The 25,638-nt window shown below is 42.6% G+C and overlaps 1 protein-coding gene across 4 annotated transcripts in view; it reads right to left on the bottom strand.

The window, feature by feature from the left end:
- IQSEC3 (IQ motif and Sec7 domain ArfGEF 3) overlaps positions 1 to 25,638 on the bottom strand; it is a 104,088-nt gene that overhangs the window by 41,186 nt on the left and 37,264 nt on the right. For all 4 annotated transcript variants that reach the window (XM_072328250.1, XM_072328268.1, XM_072328259.1 and 1 more), the window contains exon 2: positions 18,437 to 18,517. In XM_072328250.1, the coding sequence (XP_072184351.1) occupies positions 18,437 to 18,517 (81 nt within the window). The remainder of the gene's footprint in view (positions 1 to 18,436; positions 18,518 to 25,638) is intronic.

The raw sequence follows: 25,638 nt of genomic DNA, 5'->3' as shown, positions 1-25,638 counted from the left end.
GTTGAGGGAGCCTGGGCTCTAAAGACTGTCTCTGGGGATGGAGAATCCCGCAGTCTCATCTGCTTTGGAGCCTGGTTCCCATGGATCCAGATTGCCCCTGGATTTTCTACGGGCATGTGGGAAATGATGTAAAGACAGCTGAATGCTGCACATTTTCCAGAGAAACAGCGTAGAAGTATGGAGTGCTGAGAGCATAAAGATACAGCAGAGCCAACCAGCCAGCCCTGAGGTCCTGAACCTTTCAAGCAACTCTGCAACACAGCCACAGCAGGCTGCAGAACTTCCATAAAATAAGTCCTTTCTTTCTGACCCACAGGACAGTGCTGTGCCACTGAGGGCTTAAAGATAAAGCAAAACACTCTTTTCTTCTGTCAGTCACAGAAGTAATTGTATGAAACCAGGGCTCGAAACTGTGAGCTCTAAGGGAGTTGATATGTTGCACTGAAAAGGGTGGGATTCACATACATCCAATCCATTGAAGTACTGAGGAAGTCTGCTGTTAACCTCTCTTGCCAAATGTTTTCTGAAACCAACCAATTTCAAACAAGACTTTGAGGGGCTGCTTGAACTATGGGAGTGTTTGTTGCCACATCCTTCCAGTAGCTACAGATGAATCATTTATGATTTCCCAGAGAGTCCAGGCCAGTCCGCATGGACTCAGCTCTGCTGCATGGTGTACACCGGATGCAGCTCCACTCCTTTCCAACGGATGAGTATTTACCTGATGGCAGCATTGAGTTTGGAAATAACTGCTGCAGAACCGATGCATTTAATTCAATTGAAGTCAAAGTTGTGTACTGCCTCCCATATTTAAACACCATTACGTTCTTTAATTCACTTCTAAACAGTATTTCTTTCTTTTGGACTTGCTCTATATGTGATCAGTTCTGCTGTTACCTGGATATCAAATTATTTTATGATTAGTGTTGATGTCAGATCAAAATCAGGGAAATTAGTTGCAAATATCATCTTCTGTAGTGGCCAAACTACTTACAAGCATTTTAGACTCATTTTCAAAAGTGCCGAGCACTCTTAAGAGCCCAGGTCTTCTAAGCAGACCTGGGTTCTCCATCTGCTAAGCACAGGATGACTTTTAAATACTTAGTAGTACTTTGAAATGGAATTTGTTATCTTCACTGGCATTTTAACAGTTAAATTTAGACATGTTTCTGTAGTTTCTGAATGGACTCTAAATTTAATGAGTCGAACACAATGCCACAACTTCAGAACTAAGAAAGTAGAGTTTTAAGGTAGAAAGCATCTACTTTCATATTCATGTATGTAGTCAGCAGTCAGATTTAAAAATTAAATTTAAAGAAACCAATGCCTTGCATTAATTCTATGTAACCAACTTTGTCTAAGAACATTAAAATGACATAGCTGTGCATTTGGCAATCAGGGAATACCTTCATTAAAATGAGGCATCAAACTACATGTAAACTAAATTCCGGTTTTTAACTCTTTCTGTTTTATGTCTTTCCACATTCCACAAAACATTAAAGACTTCTCCTTTATGGCTTTCACTGTGACACTTTCATTGGAAGCCTCAGTTCTGCCCACTCTCCTTTTAACCAGCAGTATAGAAATGTTTTTATCCTCAGCTAAAGGGATGACCAAGTGAACACAGATTTGATCATGCTTTCTTTGCAGTGCATGACAAAAAACTCACAACTATTTTAGTGGGAACTGAACTGTGTCCTACAAAGCAATTTCAGCTAGAGTCACAAGCTCTGATTCAGTGAGCCACATATCCCAAATTGCTTTGCTGAGTCAAGGCCACAGTGCAGAGTGTGCTGTCTTTAGGGCAGGTCAAAGCCTGAGGCAGTGAGATAAATAGCTAGCAGAATTCTCTGGGAGCATGAAAGGGCTATAAATGCCAGCAAACATTCTGTGACATGATGATCTTCTAAACACATATTTAGATATAAAAAGGAAGTTTTTCACACAGAGGGTGGTGACACACTGGAACAGCTTGCCCACGGAGGTTGTGGATGCCCCATCCCTGGAGGCATTCAAGGCCAGGCTGCATGTGGCTCTGGACAGCCTGGTCTGGTGGTTGGTGACCCTGCACATAGCAGGGGGTTGAAACTGGATGACCATCGTGGTCCTTTTCATTGCAGGCCATTCTATAATTCTATTATTTGCTTAGACATATTTTCTGAGTGCCTCCACTGATAAATGTGAAGTGTGTGCATAAGATTTTGGTGCATTCAGGCCCATTGCTGTGTGAAGCTGTATGTCACCTCTACCATCATTGCTTTGTGAGGCCATATGTCACCTTTAGTGTATGCTACCCACTTGGTTTTCTGTCACACACAGAGACAAGTAACATTCATAGAAACAGGATATCCTGTATGCATAGCTAACACTGAGGAGGAAAATAAAAGTAGGCTTTATAGAATCACGGAATAATCTGGGCTGGAAGAGAAGCTGAGAAGTCTCTGCTTCACTTTCTGCTCAAAGCAGAGCCATGTTCAAAGGCAGGTGTGATCAGAAGCCCTCTTTACTCTCATTAGACTTTCCAGGTATTCTTCATGACAGAGAGGGGCCCTAAGATTGCAACCACTAAGCGCACATATTCAGTTAGAAGAGTGTGAGAAGCACTACCAACCTCAGTGTTCCCACTTACACTGCATAACTGAAGCCCCTCAAGACACTTTGCGAGGATGAGAGTATAAACTAACGACATGTACACACATAATCTTGTCTTCTTCCATGCATGCTCTGAGTCTAGTGAACACACTCATACAGAATGCATTACACTTATGCATGGAATTTTCTGAGGGTCAAAACTCGGTCAAACCAAAATCAGATTCCACTGAAGCACTCAAAGGCATTTTTCAGCTAGATATTTTTGTGCTAAATATAAACTTCTTAACCCCCTGCTGGTTTGGAGGTTGCACTGTTCAGAAAGCAATAGCAAAGACTCGTGCTGAAGTGGGAATAATTTTTTTTTTTGGGGGGGGGAAATAATAATAAAAATGTCTGAACCATTTTTACTTAGTGGGAAAAGGAGCTCCAAAACACCAGACAATCCTGCATCACCTTCAGACAGGAGACCAAACCTGGAACATTTCAACCTGACCTGACAAAAATCAGTGATGTATACGCAATAGTTTGTTTAGTCACCTGAATGACAGCTCTGTAGCCCTATGGGTCCTCTTACTGCCCTTTATTTCTCCTGGGTTTATACCCAGCATCAGTCTGTTTCTGCAGAAATGCCCTGGGAAGCCTAATTGCTGTTGTCCCCTAGCAGCAATAGATGGAAGTTCCGACACTGCTAAAGATCCAAACTAATATTGCAATGAAATACAAGCTAAAACCTTAATGATCTTACCTTTTCCCACTGTCCTGCATGACACAGTTGATTTGCATTGGTAGAGCAGTTATGTCAAGCAGTGAAGGCTCATGGGCTATTATAATCACAGTAACAACAACAACAACAAGAAACAAAACAAAACAAAACAAAAAGAGAAAAATAAAGTAGGGAAAGGAAGACACTACAGTATGGTAGATCTCTGGAAAAAAAGTGCTATTAAGTAAATTACCAGGATTCCTTGCCCAGTGAGAAATCAAACACTCTGGCTGTGTGATGAAGGGGAGGAATGGTGTGATTGCACATTGTTTCTTAGATTAGACAACTTTTCTAACCACTTGTAATAATTAAAAGTTCCCCACAGAGTCTAAGGTGTGAATCCCAATGGCCTGGCCAAACTCCAACTATGTTAATTTAGTTCTGTATCCCACCATCACCCCTGCAGTTTCAACTGTAATCGATGCTCTTTACTTGGTGTTTTAAAGTATCACATACTGCTGTCTGTCACATTTTTTGCAATTACTCTTTCATGATAGATGAAACAATTTTCTGCTCACGATGCAATCAGGTAGGGAAGGTTTGTAATGCCTTTGAATTCTGTTTGATCTGAAGTGCTAATATTACTGTAAATCACTTGCAATCACATAAAAGAGGGAGAATGAAAGAAACAGATGTTCTGTTCTTCCTAGATGTTCCTGTATGACTTTTCTGACCCATAGCAACTAGCTCAGTTATTATTACAAATAGATATCATTGACTTAAGAAATCTTCCCTCCTTTTCCACTGCAGTCTTGTCTACTCCTGCTGCCATCAGAAACCAGTTTGTTGACAAAGATGGCGACTATGGACAAACCAATTCAGGTCTTAAGGAAATGCAGTAGCCAGTCTAGCATAAGGCATATATCAAAACAAGGGTATCAAGGTTCTCAGCTAAGTCTTAGTGTTTGTTTCCAGAAAGCAGGATGGTAAAAAAGCTCTGAGAGTTCAACTGGATACCCATACATATTTTTATCAAAGTCTAGAGCATGTAAATGAGATTTCTGGGATTTAGCTTCTATGTACATGTTTCTAAGGAAGGTTTTCCACAAGAAGGTACACTGTAGAGAGATACTAGATATAAAATCAGTGATATGAACCCAAATCAGTGATAACAGACTGTTAAGCCAGAGGGGTCCACCAGCCCATTCCTAGTAGTATCAGCTCCCCATGTCTGAATAGAGCTTTGTATTGTCCTCTGTCCTGGGAGAGATCTGACTGCTTTTAAGTTCTCAGAGATGGGAAGGTACAAAGGTACACTTCCTTGCATTCTCCTCACCAGCTTCTTGCTGTGGGGAACATACATTTCCAGCTTGATAAGGATCTGCACTTCAAACTGCCAGTTTGGGAGCTGAACCATGGTCATTCACTGGGTCCTGTTTGTCAAGTTTAAACATTCCCATACTTTAGAAAGAATATGCAACCTGTTGTCACCATGTTTCAAGACAATTTTAAGCTAAACCCACATGCCGGAGCACAGAAGCTGGATGATTCAAATGTTTCATTCCATTGCCCTTGCTGACAAGTACAAGGATCAGTACACAGTAATTTTCAGAGCTCTCAGAAAGATATTTACAGGGTAGCTGAGTGACTAAATGGGACTGTAGGGCCAGGAGCACTGCTTTTCTCAAGGACAGTAATGTTAGACCTGTAAGAAACCAAATCTGAGCTTTCTCACTGACTGCTCCATCGCTACACAGCTCCTGTGCGGTCAAGGCACAAACGGCATCTCTTTCCTCCTGCTATCCTACAAGAAGAAGAAACACTGCAGATATATAAAAGCAATAACAGAATAACCAAAATAGCAGTGCCTCTCCTGAACTTGCATAGAGACATAAGAAATCAGTCAACCAATAATATAACACTAAGCTCAGATGTTCAGATGCCCTATTGGCAGGTACAGCAGCGATGAAACAAACATCCAGTTAATTGAACTGGAGGAAAATAAGGCTGTGAGGTGTTACAAAAGTACTACCGAGGCTGATCTCACCTCTTCTTTGTGTCTCTGCGTCACTCAGTGAGAAGATCACATTTCTGTTTCGTATATATAGCTTACCAAACACCTTCATGGTAGCCAAGGTTATTGCACAGTAATTGTACCCTTTAACTGAGGCAAAGACTACATAGTGTACTTGTGAAGGACTGCAAAAATTTACTAATCCATCACTGAGATTTTTATGATCATCAGTTGGATATTGCATATTTGCTGCTCTGAAGTGCTGCAAGGGCTTAGTGTTATCAGACCTCAGAGCCATAAAAGACTTCAAACTTCCAGAGATGTTAGAATAAAAACCCTTAGATAGTACCATATGGAGAATTAGAAAAAGAGGTCACTAGCAAATGCCAAGGAAGTAGAGTCCAGACCTCAAGTCAGCAACAATACTTCCTCACTCTGTCTTAAGCCACATCAGTGTCTCCCCTGTCCTCGTTCTCCCTGCTCAGGAGAAAGAACTAAAAAAACAAAGAAGGAGTTTAAAAAAAAAACAACCCAACTGCTGAGTTAGCAGGGTCCAAAGTGCCTTTTCAGTTTATTTCATTTCAGTGTTCCCTGAGGATACCCATAACATATGGTGAATGGGTTGATCAGAATTCAATGAAAAATGGCTGAGACAGGCTTGATAATATATTATGGGATCTTTTCAAGGTTCAGAGATTTCTGACATGCTGGGTGCCCGAGTGCAGAAGAATTGCTTCTGATTTGCTTTTAAGTTCAGGTTTTTGGGTGACTTGGAGGCAATGCTCCTTGGGAACATGCTGAAAATGATGGAAGGCAGAAGTTTCTCCTGCCAGAGAGGTAGGGAACTTGGAACTTGATCTTGGCAAATCATCCACTGCCAGCCGAGCTGCAGCTTTCTCAGTCTCCCCCAACAGAGGCCAAAATAGGAACAAGATTCTGATTTTGTCTACATTCACGTAACACCTTGCAAAGCAGTGGCAACAAGCCATCTTCTCACACTAGTTTTACCCAAGAGAAATTAATGATAATTAACCAAGCTCATTACCCATCTCAGAATATATTACTTCTTTCATAAAAAGTCTGGCACACACACCTGTAAAATGGATATGACAGTACAGTACGGTTAATATACTGGAAATGAATTAAATTCAACATCTTTTAGCACAGGCTGAAAAAGGCAAAGTATTTTTAACACTGCTTAAAGTGGTTTTAGTGAGATGTATATTAAGCAGATGGAAAATGTAATAATACTAAAAATGTCTCCAAATCCCACAGGGTCCAACATGCCAAAAGCTGAGCTTCCATTTCATATTTGATAATTAAACATGATACCCACATACTGCGTAACTCTCCCATTATTGTGTTGTTTTGTCTGCTGCTGCAGAATAGTACTTTAGCAGCCAAACTTTCCTGATGCACTTCCCATTGTGCAAACATGATTTTGCAGGTATCCATCTGAGCTGGCTGCCTGTCTGAGGGCCAGGATCTCCATGGGTAACTTAGGCCACCTGAGGACTAATCTTTCTGTTTTTTCATGGAGGCAGACAGGCTCCTGCAGAGGATGACTTGGAAGAGCAAAGACTGCTCGAACTGAATGAGAAGTGGTGTGCAAGACCAGCCATGCCTTTCACTCAGTTTTTTTTTTTCTTTTAGCTCCTTTTTTGTCTGTCTGGGTGACATTTGGTCCACTCCTACTCCCTTCCTAGCCATGCATCCTATTTCACCAGCTGTCAGAATACTCAGCCAGCAAAGCACAGCCCCTTTTCTCAGCTGCCCTCCATACCCAGGCCGTGGTTGCAGAGCTGTCTCTGCAAGTTGGACTGGGAAGAGGTCCTACAGCCTGTCACTGCAGAGGGGTTACTTGTCATTGCCTCAAACAGGGCACCTGTGCTTATCACTGAGGTGTGAAAAGCACTAAGTGGAGAGTGAAAGCACAGGAGGCCCCTGTCCTGCATGGTTTAATTACTTTTACTTTAACCTCAGACCTCTCTTGCCTCTGCAATGTTTGGTAAACACGACCTTTTAGAGGAGGAAAAAACAGATGGCATCCTGCATTAGTGTAACTGCCCGCTCAGCACCCCGGGAAAGAGAAACTTGGCTTCTCAGCAGCAGTCTTTCTGCCACTTCGACTCAGATCTCTTGGCTCCTCATCCCTAAGGCAGGTTTAAACATCACTGAATTCGCTGACAAAAGCCTGCCGGTGCAATCATGCAGAAGATAGAATTTTACTGCTAAAATGAGATGAATTCAGGGCTGGGAGACAGCAGAGCCTCTACAAGAGATGGCAACCTTGCATATCCCCTCAGCCCATTGCTCTCCTATTTCAGCTACCTGAGATCTGGGTCAGAGACACAACTCTTATGATTTATAGACCTAGGCAAGGGCTTCTGTGGTCTTCTTTTTCCACCTGTTGTTGCAGATCGTGGGTTGGAATGAACCTCTGGGTTCTTTTCTAAGGGACTGGAGACACTGATTATTGAAGGCAGTGAGGGAGCTACTTCACAAGAAGACCTTTGCATAACTCAGATACGTTTTGTAAATATTCTCAAATCTATCAGATTTTATTTATTTACATATATATTTTTTCTTGTGGTCACTGCAGCCCAGTAGAAAGCTGCTATTTGTGTGAGACCAAAGAGGAGAAAGTCCAGTCTTCCTCAACATAGAGAGTAACAGACTCAGATCACCATCCTCAATACAGTCAAAACACCATTCATTGGCTTTAGGAAATAAGATCTGATCCAGTGTGTTAATGTCCCAAGTAAGTTCAGACCTAGGGTTTTGGGTTGGCCTATGGCCGAAGGCCAAGATGGAAACAGCATGGTTAGAATTCCTTCCTCCTTTCTCCCATCCAGTGGCTACCACCACAGCCTTGTGCAATAGGCCCAGAGCTCCACTTTTCCATGTTCTAACCTACATTCTCACTGATGCTTCCTTCACATCCTGATCCACTCCATGCAACTTCTCTTTCTAGAGGCCCGATTCCCTTTTCTATCTTTGCATTCTTATTTGGAAAACAGTATCATAGCAACTTGCTCATCCGGTCACACAAGCTCAGATTCCTCCAGGGCCGCTTCAGCTTTTCCTCCTTTTCAGGAATGAAAATGTTTTCTATGCCTATGCTTTGTACTCAGACATGAATCTTATTGGACAAGATCAGTAAGAAAAACAGGACTTTATCTTGACACATCCAATGCTATTGTGTTGTTGAGCAGAACCGCGACTGGTAATGAATGCCATCGCATCAACAAACTCAGACCCTCCATAAGTTAATGGAGGATCTACCTTTAAAAATATGATATATTTTAAAGATAACTCATGACATGCTTATTAGATCCAGATGTGCTATAACAGCACAGCAATAGTTTTCACAGTGCAACTCTTCACCATGCTTTTTTTTTTTGCATCTTGATCTACCACTCTCACATTAGTGTATTGTGAGAAACTGCAGGCATCTGTTATGTTCTGCAGTCACACTAGAAGAGATGTGTAGAAGAGTAAATGTGCAGAAATGTGTACATACAGAAACCTACCCTCATCTTCCCTCATTCCCCATAAGCTCAGATAAGAGAGATAGCATTCAACTCAGATAGACAGGCAAAAATAACATCAGCACAACCTGTTTACGTGAAAGCTGCAACATACCAGTTAGGGACATAAAAAAGGTTACGCATAGATCTTGTCACTAGGCACATGGAGTTTGCCCTAGTATGATGATACAGAATATATATATATATGGAAAGAACTAAATTACCAAGAAAAGATCATTAGAAATTGCTAGAGCACACTTCCAGTCTGTGTGGGCAGAATTAGGTTCCCCAGTCTAGAATGAAAACAGTCTAATTTACAGTCATACAAACTAGCCTTTAGTTTATACCTCACCTTAATGAACTTTGTGTGGACTTGACAGCTCTGAAGACCACAACCATTTGGTATGGACTAAATAACCTATATCTCATCTTGGTGACCTGTCTTCAAATACCCAGGAGATAAAGTTGTAGTTTCACAGGAGGTGGGACTTAAATCTCTAAAATTAACAGCACTTCTACTTCATCTTAAATACAGTATTGGCAGTTCCTAAGAAAGTGCAAAATCTTGCTGTCTTACTCTCTAATGTTGTCATCCTCAGTACCCTCATTAGACATCTTAGGAACTTTCCTCTAACCACGAGTCATAATATCATAGAATGGCTTAACTTGGAAGGAATCTCCCCTCTGTCTCTCTCCTCATTTTCCCCTCCACACTGACTTTCCATTTAGCTGATACAATGGCAGGTTACCCTGTAGAGCAATGAAAAGAGTTGTATGGAAGGCTTCAGGAAATGGGCTAGGCATTTCCATTACTAGAATATCTATGGGTGGGAATCAGTCAGTTCCTCTCTACCCATAGAGTCCTGCTTCTTGCCACTTATATCCCATCCTCTGCTCCTTTGACCTCACTAGCATCATTCAGTAGTACTGCATTTCACTTTCTAGGTCCCATTTACTGCTTCTCCTTCATCTATCCAGCTAGCTGCAGAACCCAAAGAAAGAGGCTTTAGCAGTTGTACAATGTGTTCCCCTTCAGCATCTCAGACTTCTCAGTTCTTCCTAAAGAATGTGAAAGCTTGCCAGGCAGAAGAAAGAACATGGGAGCACGGGCATGTGTTTCCAACAGGAGAACACAGAACTTGCCCATGGGGCTGGTCAGAAGATCAACCCGCATAGGAGTGAGTTAGTATTGCAGAGCACAGAAAAAACAACAGGCCTTTGGATTGACACCACACTGCAAGAAACTGTGTGATAAACAGCCAGAACCTCATTGCTGTCACTGCCAAAGAATGTCGGCACGAACAGGGACATTTCTGATTTATCTCCTGTTCCTATGTTCTTGTTCCCTTCTTTTTCTTTCATTTATGTTATTATTTTTTTAATTTCCTGCTTTTTCTGATACCTTCTCATCTGTCATTCTCTTTGTGTAGCGTGTTTACCATCGTTTTTCCTTTCAGTAGCTCTACTTTCATTCTTGGGCTGAATCTGTCTTCCTTTCTTTTTTCAATGGCTTTTTTCCCCCATCCCTTTGCCAAATTCTCTGCCTTGTAAGCCACGAAGAAGTGTGCGGACAGAGGGTCCACAGAAACCACCTGCTGAGTACAACAGAATACACCTCAGTGCACAAAACAGTTTAGCAGTGGGGGTAGAATCTTGACTGATGCAGATCAGGTCAGTTGACAGCAGTAGGGGATTACAATGAATGGCGTTAGCTCCAACGTAGTCCATCTGCTATTACTTTATCAACCGTCTGTGACCATTTTTCAGTGCTAGACACAGGACTATTTCCAAAGAAGTCATTGCCTCTTCTCAAGCAGCTTTGTGGCATTATCAAACCAGAAGTACAGAATACAGAAGCTGTTAATGTTGCATTCCACTGGTCCTGAGAAGCTGTCATGTTATGGACAGAGAATTCTTTGCAATACAGGGGGGAGAAGATGATGCTCACCTGCAAGTCGTGAGCACATCACCTAGAATTAAGGCAATAAATTGTTCTAAACAGCTGGTGAAAGTCTCTCACAACTGTGTGGTTTGGCTATGATCAACTCTATTTTACTGACATTACCACTCTTTGTGGCCCAGAAAATGGGAAGTGCTGTCTCATGTGGGAGAAGAGTACTTGATTGCAAGTCTGTATTCCCCTAAGGCAGGATCCATGGAGGCAACAGAAGCAACAGGGATAAAGAAAGGATTGGAAGGACACGTGACCATAGAATGTCTGGATACAGCCTCAGGCCCTCAGTAAATGTGTCTGAAAGTTATCTCTGCAGCTTCTAAAGGCAATACTTTGGAATCTGGATAGGGAGCTGGTGTCTGGATAGGGAGCTAGGAGATATGGTTTAGTGTTTTTCTGTGGGCATGGTAAAGGGAAGATGGTTGGACTAGATGATCTTGTAGGTCCTTTCCAACCTTGTGATTCTGTGATTCCATGATTCTACTTCAGACTGTTTTCATCTGACCTCTTTCTCCTGCCATCTTCTTTAAGAAAGGTGTTGACAGAGGTCAGACAAACCAACCAATGCAATAGGAACGCTCCAACTGCTGCCCTGTGCCTCCTCACCTTCATATTCTCCACATTTGCCTGCAAGTGGTTGCTTCAGCTGTTTGAGACAAGAAGCAGAGAAATGCCTGTGCGGAAGACAGTGTGAAAATGTTCAGTCCTGCTAGATCTCCTGCATCTGAAACTCACCTCCTGTTTCTTTGGATGCTTCCAGAAAGAGCAGAATTGCCAGCTGTATTTCCCTGCAAGAGATTCCCAAGGTTGTCAGTAACTATGATATTAGGGATATTCTCTGAAACATTTCTTGCTTACAATTGTGTTTTCGTATTTCCCCTAAATCTACATGCACTAACTACCTTTGTGCTTCTGGAACTATGTTTCTGCAAAGCAATTAATACTGCTGGTCATGCTTGTATAAAACACCCATAAAAGCTCAGGAAGAGTTCAATTCTGAATCTAGATATAACTCCTGACCCACATCTCTGTGTTAGACTGAAATAAAAACTCAGGCAACTGTGATCCTGGGGAATATTTATGTGAACTTTGCTGACCCATCCCTGCCTGCTTGAAGCATCTCCACAAACTCCAACTGTAATATCTTGAACAGAGGATTATTAAGTCTACAGGGAGGAAAGAATAAGAAGTAGATGAGCTGTTAAGAAGCAGAAAAAAATCCTCCCTTCATGCCTGTGACCTCAATAAGGAAAAGAAATGAGAAAAGAAGCACAAACCGGATATGCTAACAAAGCAGAAATGTTGCTCAAACTCCTCCTGTGTATTTTCAACAACAGTGCTGTGGAGAGCTTCAGCTGGAATGAAATTCAGACAGAGGAGCTTTGCATATAAATTCTCTCGTTTTCAGAGCACACAAGCAATAGTCCATGGGCATGGAGGCTTGCTTGTCACAGGCATGTCCAGGTGCTGTAAGCCTGACTTGAAGTGTTCGCTATTAAGAATCAGAGGAGAATTCAGCCTCCACGATCCACTAATTCTGGGAGCTTTCACTTGACACTGCAAGCTGGGGGGCAGTTAGTCAGAGTTATTGTGCTGTTTTGTGTGACAGGTTATAGATTTGATTTGATACAGATTAGAATCATTATCGTGCTTCACACCTGGGCCACAGCCACTGAGTGCTTCTGAGCTGAGATGAAGCGCTGACCTCCAGGTTACACACCTAATATCTTGCCTGCAATCCTAAGCCAGAAAGGCTCATTTCCCATTTCATAAACTGGATTTGCATTCTTTCAGACGATGTCAATCTTTCACAGGTTCACACAATGTTGTGCAGCTCAGCTGTTTTCCTGTAATACTTTAAGGGTAGTGGATACTAGTGGAAAATTATCATTATCCCCCCCCCACTTGAGATGCTTTGGTGGTATTTTAAAAGGAGAATTAACTTGGAGAGCAGTTCAATTCCCATAAAATTAATGGCCCTCGATCTTAAGGGTTACTGCAGTCACAAACTGAACACGGTGTTGTGGCTTTCTCAGGAGGTTCTGATTAGTAGTGCATTTAGCATGGCCCAGGCTACAGTGGAGGGGAATTAAAGAGGGAAAAGATGCTGTGACTTGTGCAGTGGATAATATTCATGGCTCTTTTGTGTCAGTGCCTTCTAGAAATACCTCGTAGGATACAGAATCAATGCATGTTCTCTCTCTGAACAGTGAGTTCAGGTAAAGATATATAAAGAGTCAGAAACAGCAGATGTCCAGAAAACAAATCAGATTTTGTTTATAACCAGGTGTTGTGTTTTTTTAAGGTGCAGCTCAGAATGCTGTGAGGAAAGAAGTCTGAGGGTTTGATTTCAAAGAACTGTCTAAAATCTGCCCATCCACTTTTCACCCTCCCACATGCAACAGTGGAGCTACAAGTAAAAAGGACCTCTTCCAGCAAGAAGAGATATTTCCATTTGAATACTTCGGTAACAGTCAAAACAGGACAATAGGGAGTTTCATCAGAACTGCTGGGAAGGATGGCTTGGAGATGCATCCAACCATTTTCATGTCTCCTTACCACTAATTGGTGCTGTGATGCCAAGCAGTAACCAATCTGTAACAGCAACTAATTCAGAAGGCTCTTTAGAAATGAGTACACAGCTGTTTGAAGTTTAAACTATATTGAGTTACAATTTAATTGGATCATAATCATGAAGCAAACACTTGCCAGTTGCGCTGATCGTGTTTCAACCCTGAACTAAGCAGCACTAAGCAGCACTATCCGTACTGAAAAGTTACATCTCATGAGGAAACCTTTTGTACAAAGCTGAGCAGAGCAATGCGAGCAGAGCCTGCCCAGCTTTTCCATAAATGATTCAGATCCCAGCTCTTGTTCAGACTCCTGACCTCCTCTCCAAGGGAAGACTATGCCTCCTTTCCTTAAAAGTAGGTCGAGTCTCACCAGTACTTCTATCAGATAGCAAGTACCATACTGCTCCCACAAATACAGGTGGAACATCACTCCTTCCCAAAGAATTTTCTGAGGTCTGATACTGCCCTTCAGACAATTAGATCCCATCTCATCACCTGGATGGGATCAGAAAATAATTCAAACTTCCAGTGCAGTCCCCGTGTCTATTGCCCAAATTGCCCAAGCAGACCTGCCCCAAGCACTTATGTTTTATGTAAAACATTTCCCATACTGGAGCAGAGGTGATTTTCTGCTTCTTTCCTATTTGGCACCACAGGCAAGTCAGAAGCAGGTACCAAAAACCCTGTGAAAGGCAACTGAATGAATGTACTCTTCCCTCTAATTGTGACTCCACCATTTCCTCTCATTACACTAATAGAAACAAATCTTTTTCGTCTCAGCACTATTACCTCACACAAAAGCAAATGCTATGTAATCCTGTTAGAGCTGGGCTGCTGCTGGACACATTTTAAAGCCATTGTTAAGGGACACCGGTATCCACTGTGTGAGACTGGGAGAAGTGGCAAATGCAATTATGAGGCTATTCAAATCCTTAGAATGAAACCTTGCCACTAACAGGCAGAAGCCAGCGAGAAAAAGAGAAGTTGCTTTATGAAATTATAGGGTTTAGCTTAATAACAGTCTAATCAGCACCTCAGCAAAGATATAGGGTTAGCTCCTACTGTGCTTTCATGGAGTCTCCTCGTTCCCCTCAGCCTGATCTTTGGCATCTCTAGTGGAAGGCCCAATCTGAAAGATGGGTTATTATCATGAAGCCAGTGGTGCACAGGTCCAATGCAAAGAATGGTTGTCCATGCCCAGTGTTTGCACAATACTTTGAAATAGGGAAGCCTTAAGCAGAGCTTGGTGACAGCAATCTTCCTGCCGCTGCCACCACCTCACACTGTACTTTGTCTCTGGGCTTCCTAGGGTAGACTCTAGCTTCACATCTGTCCCCTAAAGCTAACAGCTGATGCTGGCCTACAGCATCAGCTCAGCAGCCAGGTGGGAAATTCACATCACTAAACTTATGAAACTACAACACCCAGCTCCATTACCCACAATGATTAATTCATGTACTGGGGGGAAGAAGGCAAGTGGCAGTCAGTGAAGCAATGCTGAACAGTATGAGTGAGAATGATTGCAATTGCTTCATCAAGTTGGCCTCTGCCAAGTGGTTAGATGCTCATCTGTCCCTAATCATTCCTACCCTCGTGAAGCCAAGGCTTTTTCAACTGGATGGGTAGCAAAGAAAGAATCAGAAATCTAGTGGGACAAACAACAGGGAAGGCAACACAAAAAGAACAGACAATGACTATAATAAAACACAAGCAGAACCAAGCTTTTTTTTTGCAGGCCGATCATAACAACCAACCTCCTAGTGTTTCTTTCTCCTTCTGACTCACTCTTGAGCTGTGTGGCTGCTCTAATTCATCTGTCCCGAAGTCAGGTGATCTTATTGCCTCGATTTAGACATTCCTCTTTGTCTTCACCTTCTCTGCTACACTACCTTCCTGTTGCCCCTGTTCCCTCTGTCCCCCTAGATGAGTTTGGGTTCTCACTGATAGCAGGACTGTTCTTGCAAGTCCCAGAAGGAGATGATGTGGGCTGAGGTAAGGTCTTCTGGTAGAGGAGGAGACATCAGCTGATCACTGCTGGAGTGTCCGCATCCCTTGAAGAGACGAGAGTCACTTCCCTGTTTATGCTCTTTATTAGTCCCTATTCTCTTTAATCGGCTTAGACTGATGAGCCGAGGCAGCGGTAGGGATCAGCCAGGCTGTTTAATTAAAGGATTGCAGCTCAGCCCTGCAGTTTGGGGGTTTGTGTAAATGAGCTGCAAGTCCATTATTTAATCTGCCGCACTGAGAGGAGTTGGGGCATTAATGAAGCAAACTCTAATTAAAACTAGACTGTTGATGGTTATTAGTGGCATCAGTTCTGACAGGATTTATCTCATTTAGGGAAATGCCTGATCAAGGAGGGGAAAAAGAAAGAAGAAACCCGAGCTGGTTTATCAAATTCACCACAAACACCACTTGTGACCAGTTGTCTTCTCAGTGGGACTCAGGACAACTGCACAGGGAGATGCTCTGTCACAGGCTCTCCCACCAGGAGTCCCAATGGTCTTATTTAGGGATTTTCCTGGCTCACCCAGGAACTGATTGCCTATTCAGGCTGTATTATCCACATATTTCAGACTTGATTGACTTTTGGTCTGCCTCAGTTCAATATGGATCTTGCTCATGATTTGAGCAGTGTGACAAGCTCTGTAAATGATCTGATGAGCCACTCCAGAGTAACATAGCTATAGGATATAGACAAGAGCTCTGTGATGAGCCTGTAGTTTCCCTGTTCTGCTATTTGTCTTGTCCTCCTAACTGCTCTGTATAAACAGCTTCAGGAACCAAGCATGCCCATGGAAGACCGCAGGACCTGGCAGAGGCTAGGAGATGTGTTCTGTCCAACATAAATATGAGCAGTGAGCTTAATAGTCCTGCATGTGCTCTGCCTTTTTTCCTGGCACAGTGTGGGAAGCAGGGATAATCTTCTCACCTGAAGCCATCGCACACAGAGATTGCACATAAAAGCTGCTTCGTTTCAAAAAGCAAAAATCTGTGTGACTGTTTCTTGTCTTCAAACAGTCATAGTGGCTTCAATCATTTTCATCTCTACACAGAATACTGAGCCACATACAGACACGCTTGGGGCTTCCATTTGGGCTAAGGGCATTAGAAATGGAAAGGAGAAGAAAAAGCCTTAGAAAGAAAGTAAGGAAAGCAGGAGGCCTGCTACAAGTGAGCATGGGAGCAAGCTACAAAAGACAGCCTAGGTGACAGAAAAAAAGGACCGATGAAGAGCAGTATAAGAGGCTCCTCAACTGAAACCTCAAATGCAACATACTGTAGAGGTCAATTTCATTCATCTCCCCTTTTGACTTCCCTCATTCAGACTCATCTTTGGATGCAACTTGCCAAGTGGTTAAATTACTAGAATAAATTATTGTTCCTCTTGGATTTTTCTGCCAAATCCTAAGTGCGAAATTACGTGGTTCCCAGAACAAGGAGGGCAGACAAACTGAGGCTCAAGGATGGACAGGGCCTTTGGCGTGATTATCCCAAACACCTGATACATCAGCATGATGAAAAATACACTAGATCTTAAGACACTGAGATAATGACAGCCCTGTAGAATAAGAAAATGCTAAAAACTAAGTTTCTAAGTTGATCAGAAATGAGATGGGGGCTGGGACAGATCAGAGTCAAGGAAGAGGGTATTAGTGACAGCCAGCACCTCTTCATCTGCTATGAGATACAGCTGCAAACATCTCATGAGGCTATCGCACAACCTTTACCAATGTTTGAGGGTCTGCAGCACAGATATCACAGGGTGCTAACCCTTCCATCCTCATACACAGACGGGCATGAGGGGTCTTGCTCCTCCACTCTGTCTCCAAGTGTAGCTTAACCCTGGTTTTGTATATACACAAACATGCACACCTGTTATCCTCACGGCTATTCAGAACCCACACTTTTCCTTGGAGGGAAATCAGAAATCACAGCCTGCTCCAGTGTGGAGAACAAACAAGAGAAACATCATTTCAAAAATACTGTAACTTTGCTACTGCAATTCAGCTTCCCCATTCTGCTCAGAGCCCTTCCCAGTAACTTAAGCTTCTTATACCAATGCCAAAGGCCAGATGTAAAAGTTTAGCAGTGTGATGTGGGAAATCTTCAAAGAGAAACCTGTTTACTGTTGACAGGAGGGTGATGAGGCATGAGAAAATGGAGCAGGCCTGTGAAATTGAGGAGTAAGATGCAGAGAACAAGACGGCAGGAATCGAGGAACAAGGTTAGCACGGAAACTATCCAGTATGTGAATCCTGAGTGCCTTTGATGCCCCTTGGAGCCCTTGGTTTTGGCACCAATGTCCTTCACTGATGAAGGACAGCTGCAACAATTGCTGATGTGCCCAACCCTTGCTGCATTGAATAGAAGCTGGTAGCAGCTAATAGCTCCAGTCTATAACTGACCATCACTGGCAAGTTCAAACCATTTCAGCTGTGTGTTCTGTTAAACTGTGCCCCTCTGCCTCAGGCTACCTCAGACCTAACAGTCATTGTGGACAAATAAGATCCCAGTGGAGCATTTCTGAGAGATCAGCTCTCACTCCAGGCATGTGTGGGATGGAGGAAACAGATACCATGTATGCCCCAGTGTGAGTCAGAACACTGAGTTTATTTAATGACTTTTACTGTAGTTTAAATGCTACAGGTTTCTACTACTGTGTGCCCAACCAACTTGTAACGCAGGGTTACTACTTTGAAGGAGAAGAGTGAGGCGTGTGTATATCACTGTCAAAGTGATGAAGGAAAGTACACAAGAAAATACACAAATGTGGATGTGGGTTAATCAAAGCAGATGTTGGAAGAAAGGCTGAAAGTTTGTATTGGAGGTGCAGGGATATGTGTGAGTTGGGACCAGAGGGGGGTGTAAGCAATTACGCTGAAGGAGTAATATCTGGGAGTGAAAAGGGAGGGACAGTAGTGCAGGGGATGAGGTGCATAAGGGAGGATGGAAGAGGATTGTTGTGTATAGTATGTGTGTTTTGTCTCGCATCAGTGAGACACTGCTGGGAGATGAGAAAGCAGGAGAAGATGAAGAGGAAAGGTCTATCTGGCAGCAGTTTCCCACCTTGGTGAAGAGTCTGGAGATGAAGGCTTCTGCTCCGCATCAGCTGCTGGGCAACAGAACTGGTGCAAAACAGTTTCATTCCTGTAAGAAAAAGAAACACAAAACGGTAGCAGGTTAGTGTTCATTTCATTTAGCAGAAAACTTACAGGAGAATGTCTTTCCCAAGGCTGTTCCAAGGGGACAGTAACACCCAACACTATTGAAAAACAAATCTGATTAATGAATGAACATTATGTACTCTGAGATGGTGGGGGGCATGAGAGAAGTGAGCAGACAACTTTTTCCTCTTCTTTACTCTTCCCACTGCTGATGTCAGGCTGTAGAGAACCATTCAAACAAAAAGTTTTCTTTCTGTCAGTATCTGTCTCATGATCCCATACATCTCAAGAAAACAGTTTTGCTGGGTCTAATGTTTATTTCATTTGGGACACAAATATTTCCTTAGATGTGGGTTTGGGTTTTTTTAGATATGTCTCCTATACATTTTAATGCAAAGAAGCTGATTTTTTTATCATAAGAATTGCTGAAGTTACTCTGCGGATATTTCTCTTGAAGCCTCTCTAATGCACAGAAATTGCCTCGGCACATCAGTATTGAGCATTGCAAATAATAGCAGTGGAAAAGGAGCATAACAAGCATAAGAGGGTGTGCTGTGACCATGAGGAGAACAGAAAGTAGGAAGACATCACAGCAAAGAAAAACAAAAACATAAGTAACAAGCACGAGGAAAACAAGAAAACAGAAAGCTAAAATTGTGTTTATTAGATGAGAAAGGCAAAAGAATTCATCCAAAGGAAGAAAGCCTAAACTTGAGTGACTTGCTCTTGGGTTCCTTGCCTGGAAACATTTGAAAGGAGCTTGGTTTTCAGAGGTACTGGGCTCTTATCACAGCACTGGAATCCAGTAAGAGCTGCTCAGCATCTCTGAAAATTAAGATAGCTCCATATGGACCCTTAAGGTGTCAGAGGCAGCATAAATCAATAGTCAACTTTTAACAACCTGACCTTCATCAATGAAAGGGAGTCACTTAAAAGAGACACAATGGCAGGGGAAAAAGTACTAAAAGAATGGTAACCACATAAGAAGAGGAGAAAAAAAGCAGGAGACACAAAGCAGGCTGAATCCTCAGGCAGCACAAATCACTCTGTCTCCAAGTTGGTGGAACAGCACTTGGAGCTCCATTCTCAGTGCTACTGTACAGAGCCAGAGCTCAAATGGTGTTGTCTTTAAAAATATTTTTGCAGCTTCTAACCTGGACATAAGCAGTAAAACCATGTCTCCTGGCTTGTCATGGGGTCCCAGGTCATTCCAAAGCCTTTGGAATTTCTGTCCTGAAATGTGAAATTTATCACCTCTTTCTTTCTCAAAATATGATGGAGATGGCCACAAAGATAGCTAAATTACAGACAACAATGATCCTGTTCCCAACCATCCCCTTTCTGCCTCTCAGCCAGCTCAGTAGAACAAACTGCTTAGTTCTTCTGCTTCCTTGGCTTCCAACGCCCTGTCAAAAATGATTTTCCCTTAGAAGCAGCAGGATTAGCAGAAGCAACACAGCAAGGTGAAAAGGGAAGCATTAGCTTTAGCTCACTGACCTCTGTCAATGCCCTAGGTTCCTACCTGTGACATGCAGCCTGCTGGAAAAAAAAGGGACATGTTTGTGTGACATACCAAATTCATCTCCCACTCTTCCATTTCTGTAACTACCCAGCTCACATCCCTTCTCTCCTGCCAGTCTGGTTTTTGCTGTTTCTCATTATGTTGCTTCTAATTCAAAATTATCGTACGGCAACTACCTGTCTGTCTAGTGTGTCCATAAATTACCTGTGTTGTCTTTTTTTCTGAAGCAAGTGGTGGGGTCACTTTTGAGCCTACATTCAAGCAGACTCACACAAATAGTCAAGCTCCTACATCTTGTCATTCTGCTTCCAGCTAGAAGTATCTAGAAAAAAAAAGGAATTTTCTGATAAAATGTTGGTTTTGCAGAAAATGCTGAATCATCAGACTGAAACTATCTGGTGACATCTTGGGTTTGACAAAGATTCTTAAAATCACAAAGTTTTGCCTGGATTTCCTGGCAGGCTGCTTGAGGCTCATACCTCCATATCCCAAATCAATAGCGCGGCCATGCAATACAAGTAGTCCCTTGGACAAGGGCCATCATTTATCCAATATTTCCATTCACTTTGCTCTCTGTTCTACCCAACTCCCAAGGCAGCAATTCTGAGAGCTGGTTAGCCCAGGAAGTGTGGAAGACCTGTGCCAAGGCAGTCAGATCCGCAGAGCAGGCCTGCAGTCATGGACATTGTCGTCTGCGGTGTGAAAATGCACAAGGCTCTCAGCTGATCCAGCAACAGCTGGGGTTCATTCTGAGAAGCATGTTTGGTTTCAGAGGTGTGATACATCGTCATTTTCTACTGAATTTCATTTCCACATGAAACAGTGAGGAAAAAAAAAAAAATCTAGTTTCAGATAAAAATAACAACACATTTTGTGATACCGGAACCTTCCAAAATATGGATAACTCAAATTTCTGCCATCTTCAATCATAACATTTCCCTAATTGAGCTACATTGTCCTCTGCCTTTATTCTAACATCAGATGCATCAGTCAGATTGCTAATCAAATATAAAGAAAGCAAACAATAAGGACAAAAAAGCAGGTATGGATGAGTAGCAAAAGCAACAACAACAACAAAAACACCAAGAAACAGAAGCTTTTATATAGATGAAATGCCTTGTTAGTCAATCATCAGGATAGAAACAAACAAAAATAAAGGGAAACAGGTAAAGGAAGAGTGGTGTTAAGTTGCAGGACTTCGGACTCTGTATTCCGTGGATATTTTAAGAAAAAACACACCTCATGGACACTTTTCAGAGAATCAGGATGTACTGAGCATTGCAGCTGTACAGTCAGCCATTGGCTCTGGTTCTCATGCTCTCTCATGTCTGTTTAACGTTAACCTTGGATATTTTCTGCTCCAATCAGAGTTCTTTTGAACCTCTGAGATCCCCAGATCTCAGGAGTAGTTGCACATCTTACATACCACAAACAGATGTTGATTATGCCTACAGACAAAAATTGGCCTCCAGGCCATTTGGAGCCATGACACCCAAGGAGAAGTCCCCATGGAGATAAGCAGTAGGCATTGCTTGGTAAATATATGCAGTGTAAATGGGTGTTTCTAAACAGATGAAAGTTCTCCTCACTGGTGGCAGGAAAAGATGTCTTCAGACTGTTATTATATCTGAGTTCTCCAAATACCCAGGAGCAGCTGCATCTTTGAGTCTCCTCACATTCTTCTTTCACAGCTTGCATTTCTTTCTCTTTTATCATACTCAAGACATAGGGAGTGAGTTCCATCTTGGACACTATACCCTGTTCTTTTTCCTCTTCCTTTCCACCTCTTGATCCTGCATGTATCTGATGGTTTGCAAATCTATGTAAAACCAAAGCCCTTAACTTTGCAGCATGGCTTGCATAGCCCAGATATGAGATGGGAGAGGAAGAGTTAAAGGCCTACAGAAGATATGGACCTGTCTTCCCCCCCTACCAATGAAAAGACTGTATTAATTGCTACCTGGACAAAGCAGTTCTTATCTGGGTGTGAAGGGCAAGTGCCCAAACAAAGTGTTCTAGGAAAGCAGCTGTCATTTTAACACTGTGAAGCCTTCAGGTAAGATGTCATTTTTGGTGCTCTGATTGAAGAGGGCCCTGCAGTATTATAAAGGCTGGCAAGCAATGCACCTGAGTGACCAGGAGAGGTGGAGCCAGGATCCACCTCATTTAAGGGTTGGCTTACTGTTATGTTAGTGTTACAGTCATCTCTTTGGCCGCACCACAAAGAAAACTTGCAACAGAAAATCCAGCTAGAAGGAAGGGTGTTCTGGGAGAGTGAACAGGTATTAAACAGGCAAGCAGAGAGGAAGAGAAGTGTTGAAGTGCCTATGAAGGTAAATGCTACCAGCATCTTGTGAGTTACAAGCAGAGGAGCAGCAAAGGACAAGGGTGAGCAAAGTTGCAAGAGGAAGACTGGGAACAGCCTGAGCCTGTCAGAGCTTTGCTCTGTCTAGCTGGGACACATGCTCCAGAGGCAAGGATTTGACAGTCCAGACCTATCTTAAATGCAGAGGAAGCTGTGTTTGACCCAGTAGTAACCTGTGTTGTCAATTGAAATGTTACCCTCCTCTATTCTGAGAGAAAACAACTCACTGAGTTTTATTTAGCTGTCTTTAACATTGCTCCTGACAAGAGGCACCCTCCAGCCAGCTGCCCGCAGCTTCAGAGTAGGGTATCAGTGAACAAACTGTCCGGACATAGCATTTCCTGTTCTGTGACAAACTTTAGAAAGGCCTATGCCAAACCTTCTGGCTAGCATGAGCTGTCTAGTTGGCTTAAGACTTAGTGTTACCTTTCTGGCTTCTTAGAAAGCTGTGCTGTGCTGCAAAGAGGCCCTCTGACTCTTGTTACTTATGCTTTACATCTGTGAATCCCAAAGAGCCAAGCCTCTTTTCTCTTAAAAACTGGTGTTGTCAAGGATATGAGAATTCAGCTCCAATAACTGAAAGTCTCTATGGCTACCTAGATTGTAAACCAAAGGGCCAAGACTCTGCAAACTTTCCCAAAATTGCCATAATGCTGCATCTTGCCATAAAACAAGCACTTGGGGCTTTTGTTCATCCAGTCTTACTGCCCATCTTAAGCATCAGTGCCCACTAGTTTGGTATTAATGGTAGATGTTCTGGGATAGAGATGTTCAACTGCTGAGAGCTGTACTAAGGTAAACAAGTTGTCATCTTCTTCCACTAGCCAAATAAGAAAACTCTCAACCCAGACAGCACACAGAAATCTGTGTTGCTCTGTGTTATCCAGAAGTCAACTTCAATTAAACAAATATCCAATATGGTCTGTTCATATAGACAAAGAATAGCTCTCTGTTTTCCTGCATTAGCAATTTTAGGCTACAAGATAGGCTAGAACAATACAGAGTGAAAATTTCTCTCAGTGGGAGTACACAGAGCATGCTTCTCTAAAGTGCTACATCATCTCTCTATTGCACAATTACTGTTGCACTTGTATATTTATGCCTGACCAATCTGCTGGCTTTCTATAATGGAGTGATAGCATCAGCAAACAAAAGAAGGGTGACTGATGTGATCTATCTGGACTTCGAGGTCTTTAATATGGTCCTACATCACAATCCTAACTCTAAATTAGCGAGATAGAGATTTGTTCAGTAGATAAGGAATTGGTTGGATGGCCATAGCCAGAGGGTTGTGGTCAACAGCTCTGTGTCTAGGTGGAGTCTGGTGACAAGTAGTGTCCCCTAAGGTTCTGTCTTAGGGCCAGTGCTCTTCAACATCTATTTCACTGACCTAGTTAGTGGGATTCGGCACATCCTCAGCAAGTTTGCACCACTCACTAAACTGAATGATGCAGCTGATAGAAAAGGAGAAAGGGATGCCATTCAAAGGGACCTGGACAAGCTGGAAAAGTAGGCACAGAAGAATCTAATGAGATTAGAAAAACCAAAGCCAAGTGCAAGGTGCTGCAGTTGGGTCAGAGCAATCCCAGATTTGTGTACAAATTGGGAGGAGAACTTAGTGAGAAACAGCCCTGTAGAGAAGGACTCAGGGGTCCCGGTGGATGAAAAGCTGGACGTAAAACAGCAGTATGTGCTTGCAGCCCAGAAGGCCAACTGTATCCAGAACTGCATCAAAAGAGGGGTGGCCAGTAGGGTGAGGGAGGTTACTGTACCCCTCTGTTCTGCCTTGGAGTGAGTCCATAGGAAGACCACAGGGATGATCAGAGGACTGGAACACCTCTCCTTTGAAGAAAGGCTGAGGGAACTGGGCTTGCTCTTCTTGGAGAAGGCTTCAGAGGGACCTCACAGTGGGCTTTTAGTACTGAAAGGGAGGTTATAAGCAGGAGGGAGACAGACTTTTTACACAGACAGATAGTGATAGGACCAGGGGGAGCAACTTTAAACTAAAAGAAGGAAAAATTAATTTAGATATTACAAGGAAATTATTTACTCAGAGGATGGTGAGATACTGGCACAGCTGCCCAGAGAAGTTGTGGATGCCCCATCCCTGGAGACATTTAAGGCCAGACTGGATGGGACCCTGGGCAGCCTGGTTTAGTGGTTGGCCACCCTGCCCATGGCAGGAAGTTGGAATTAGATGATCTTTAAGGCCCCTCCCAACCCAAGTCATTCTATGATTCTGTTCTATATAGTGTATCTGGCATGACCCCTACTGCAAAGACTGAAGACCACTGCGTTTTCCAACTGATGATGCTTGCCTATCTTTTGTAGCCTTGTACTTGGGCCCTACAGGCCTGCATATTCAGTAGCACTAACCGTGGTACAAATATGCACTAGTCCTTAAAAATGTGATAATGTTGAAAGGCATATGGTGCTTCCTCAAGCAATGTTATGTCAGTAAATAAAAACTACAACTTACATGGTTTCTCTTTATAACTCCACCTTTTGAATAAAAGCTAGGGGAATCTTGACCCAAATAAATACATATATTTTTTGTAACACTGGATATTTCATATTTCCTGGAGCCTATTACTGTTTGTCTTTTTTCATATAGCTGCCACGAGAACAGATGGAGCTACAGAAAAGCATAGCCTAGAAGGAGAAGATTAAGGCAGAAAGAATCAAAGGAGAACGGAATTCATCTAATGTGAGGTCTTCCTAGCTGTTATTCTTTGTAAGACAAGGGCTGGAGAACCATAAACAGGAACTGTTTAACAGTGGTAGGTTTACGAAGTCAGTTGCACAATGCTACTTCTGTCTCTCCCCAGATGTATAACTCAGTGCTACCCTTACCAACGCAGCTGTGATATATCCTAGCTAAGATTAGCTGTAGGTCTTATTCCTTCTATCTACCTCCCTCTTATGTTAGATCTATTTCTGACTCCATTAAACCTTTAATGTTATAGGTGAGATCTGATAGAGGCTGTGTTTTCAAAAGAGTACCCTCCAGCAACTAGATGATTCTTCCCTGTCCTACGCTACTCATTCCGAAATATCCTTGCTAAAATTTGTTTTGCTATCTGTTCTCAGTTGTAAGCCATTACATTGGTGTCGTAGAGGGAGCTGAGTACGGGCAGAGTTTATATCACAGGGGAACTGCGCATAATTAAAAACAAACTCAAGGTAATTTCTGGATTTGAAGTTCTTTAACTACTCT

The sequence above is a fragment of the Excalfactoria chinensis genome, chromosome 1 (assembly GCF_039878825.1).
Source record: "Excalfactoria chinensis isolate bCotChi1 chromosome 1, bCotChi1.hap2, whole genome shotgun sequence".
Classification (NCBI taxonomy): Eukaryota; Metazoa; Chordata; class Aves; order Galliformes; family Phasianidae; genus Excalfactoria; species Excalfactoria chinensis.
This window is presented reverse-complemented; position numbering and strand designations above follow the sequence as displayed.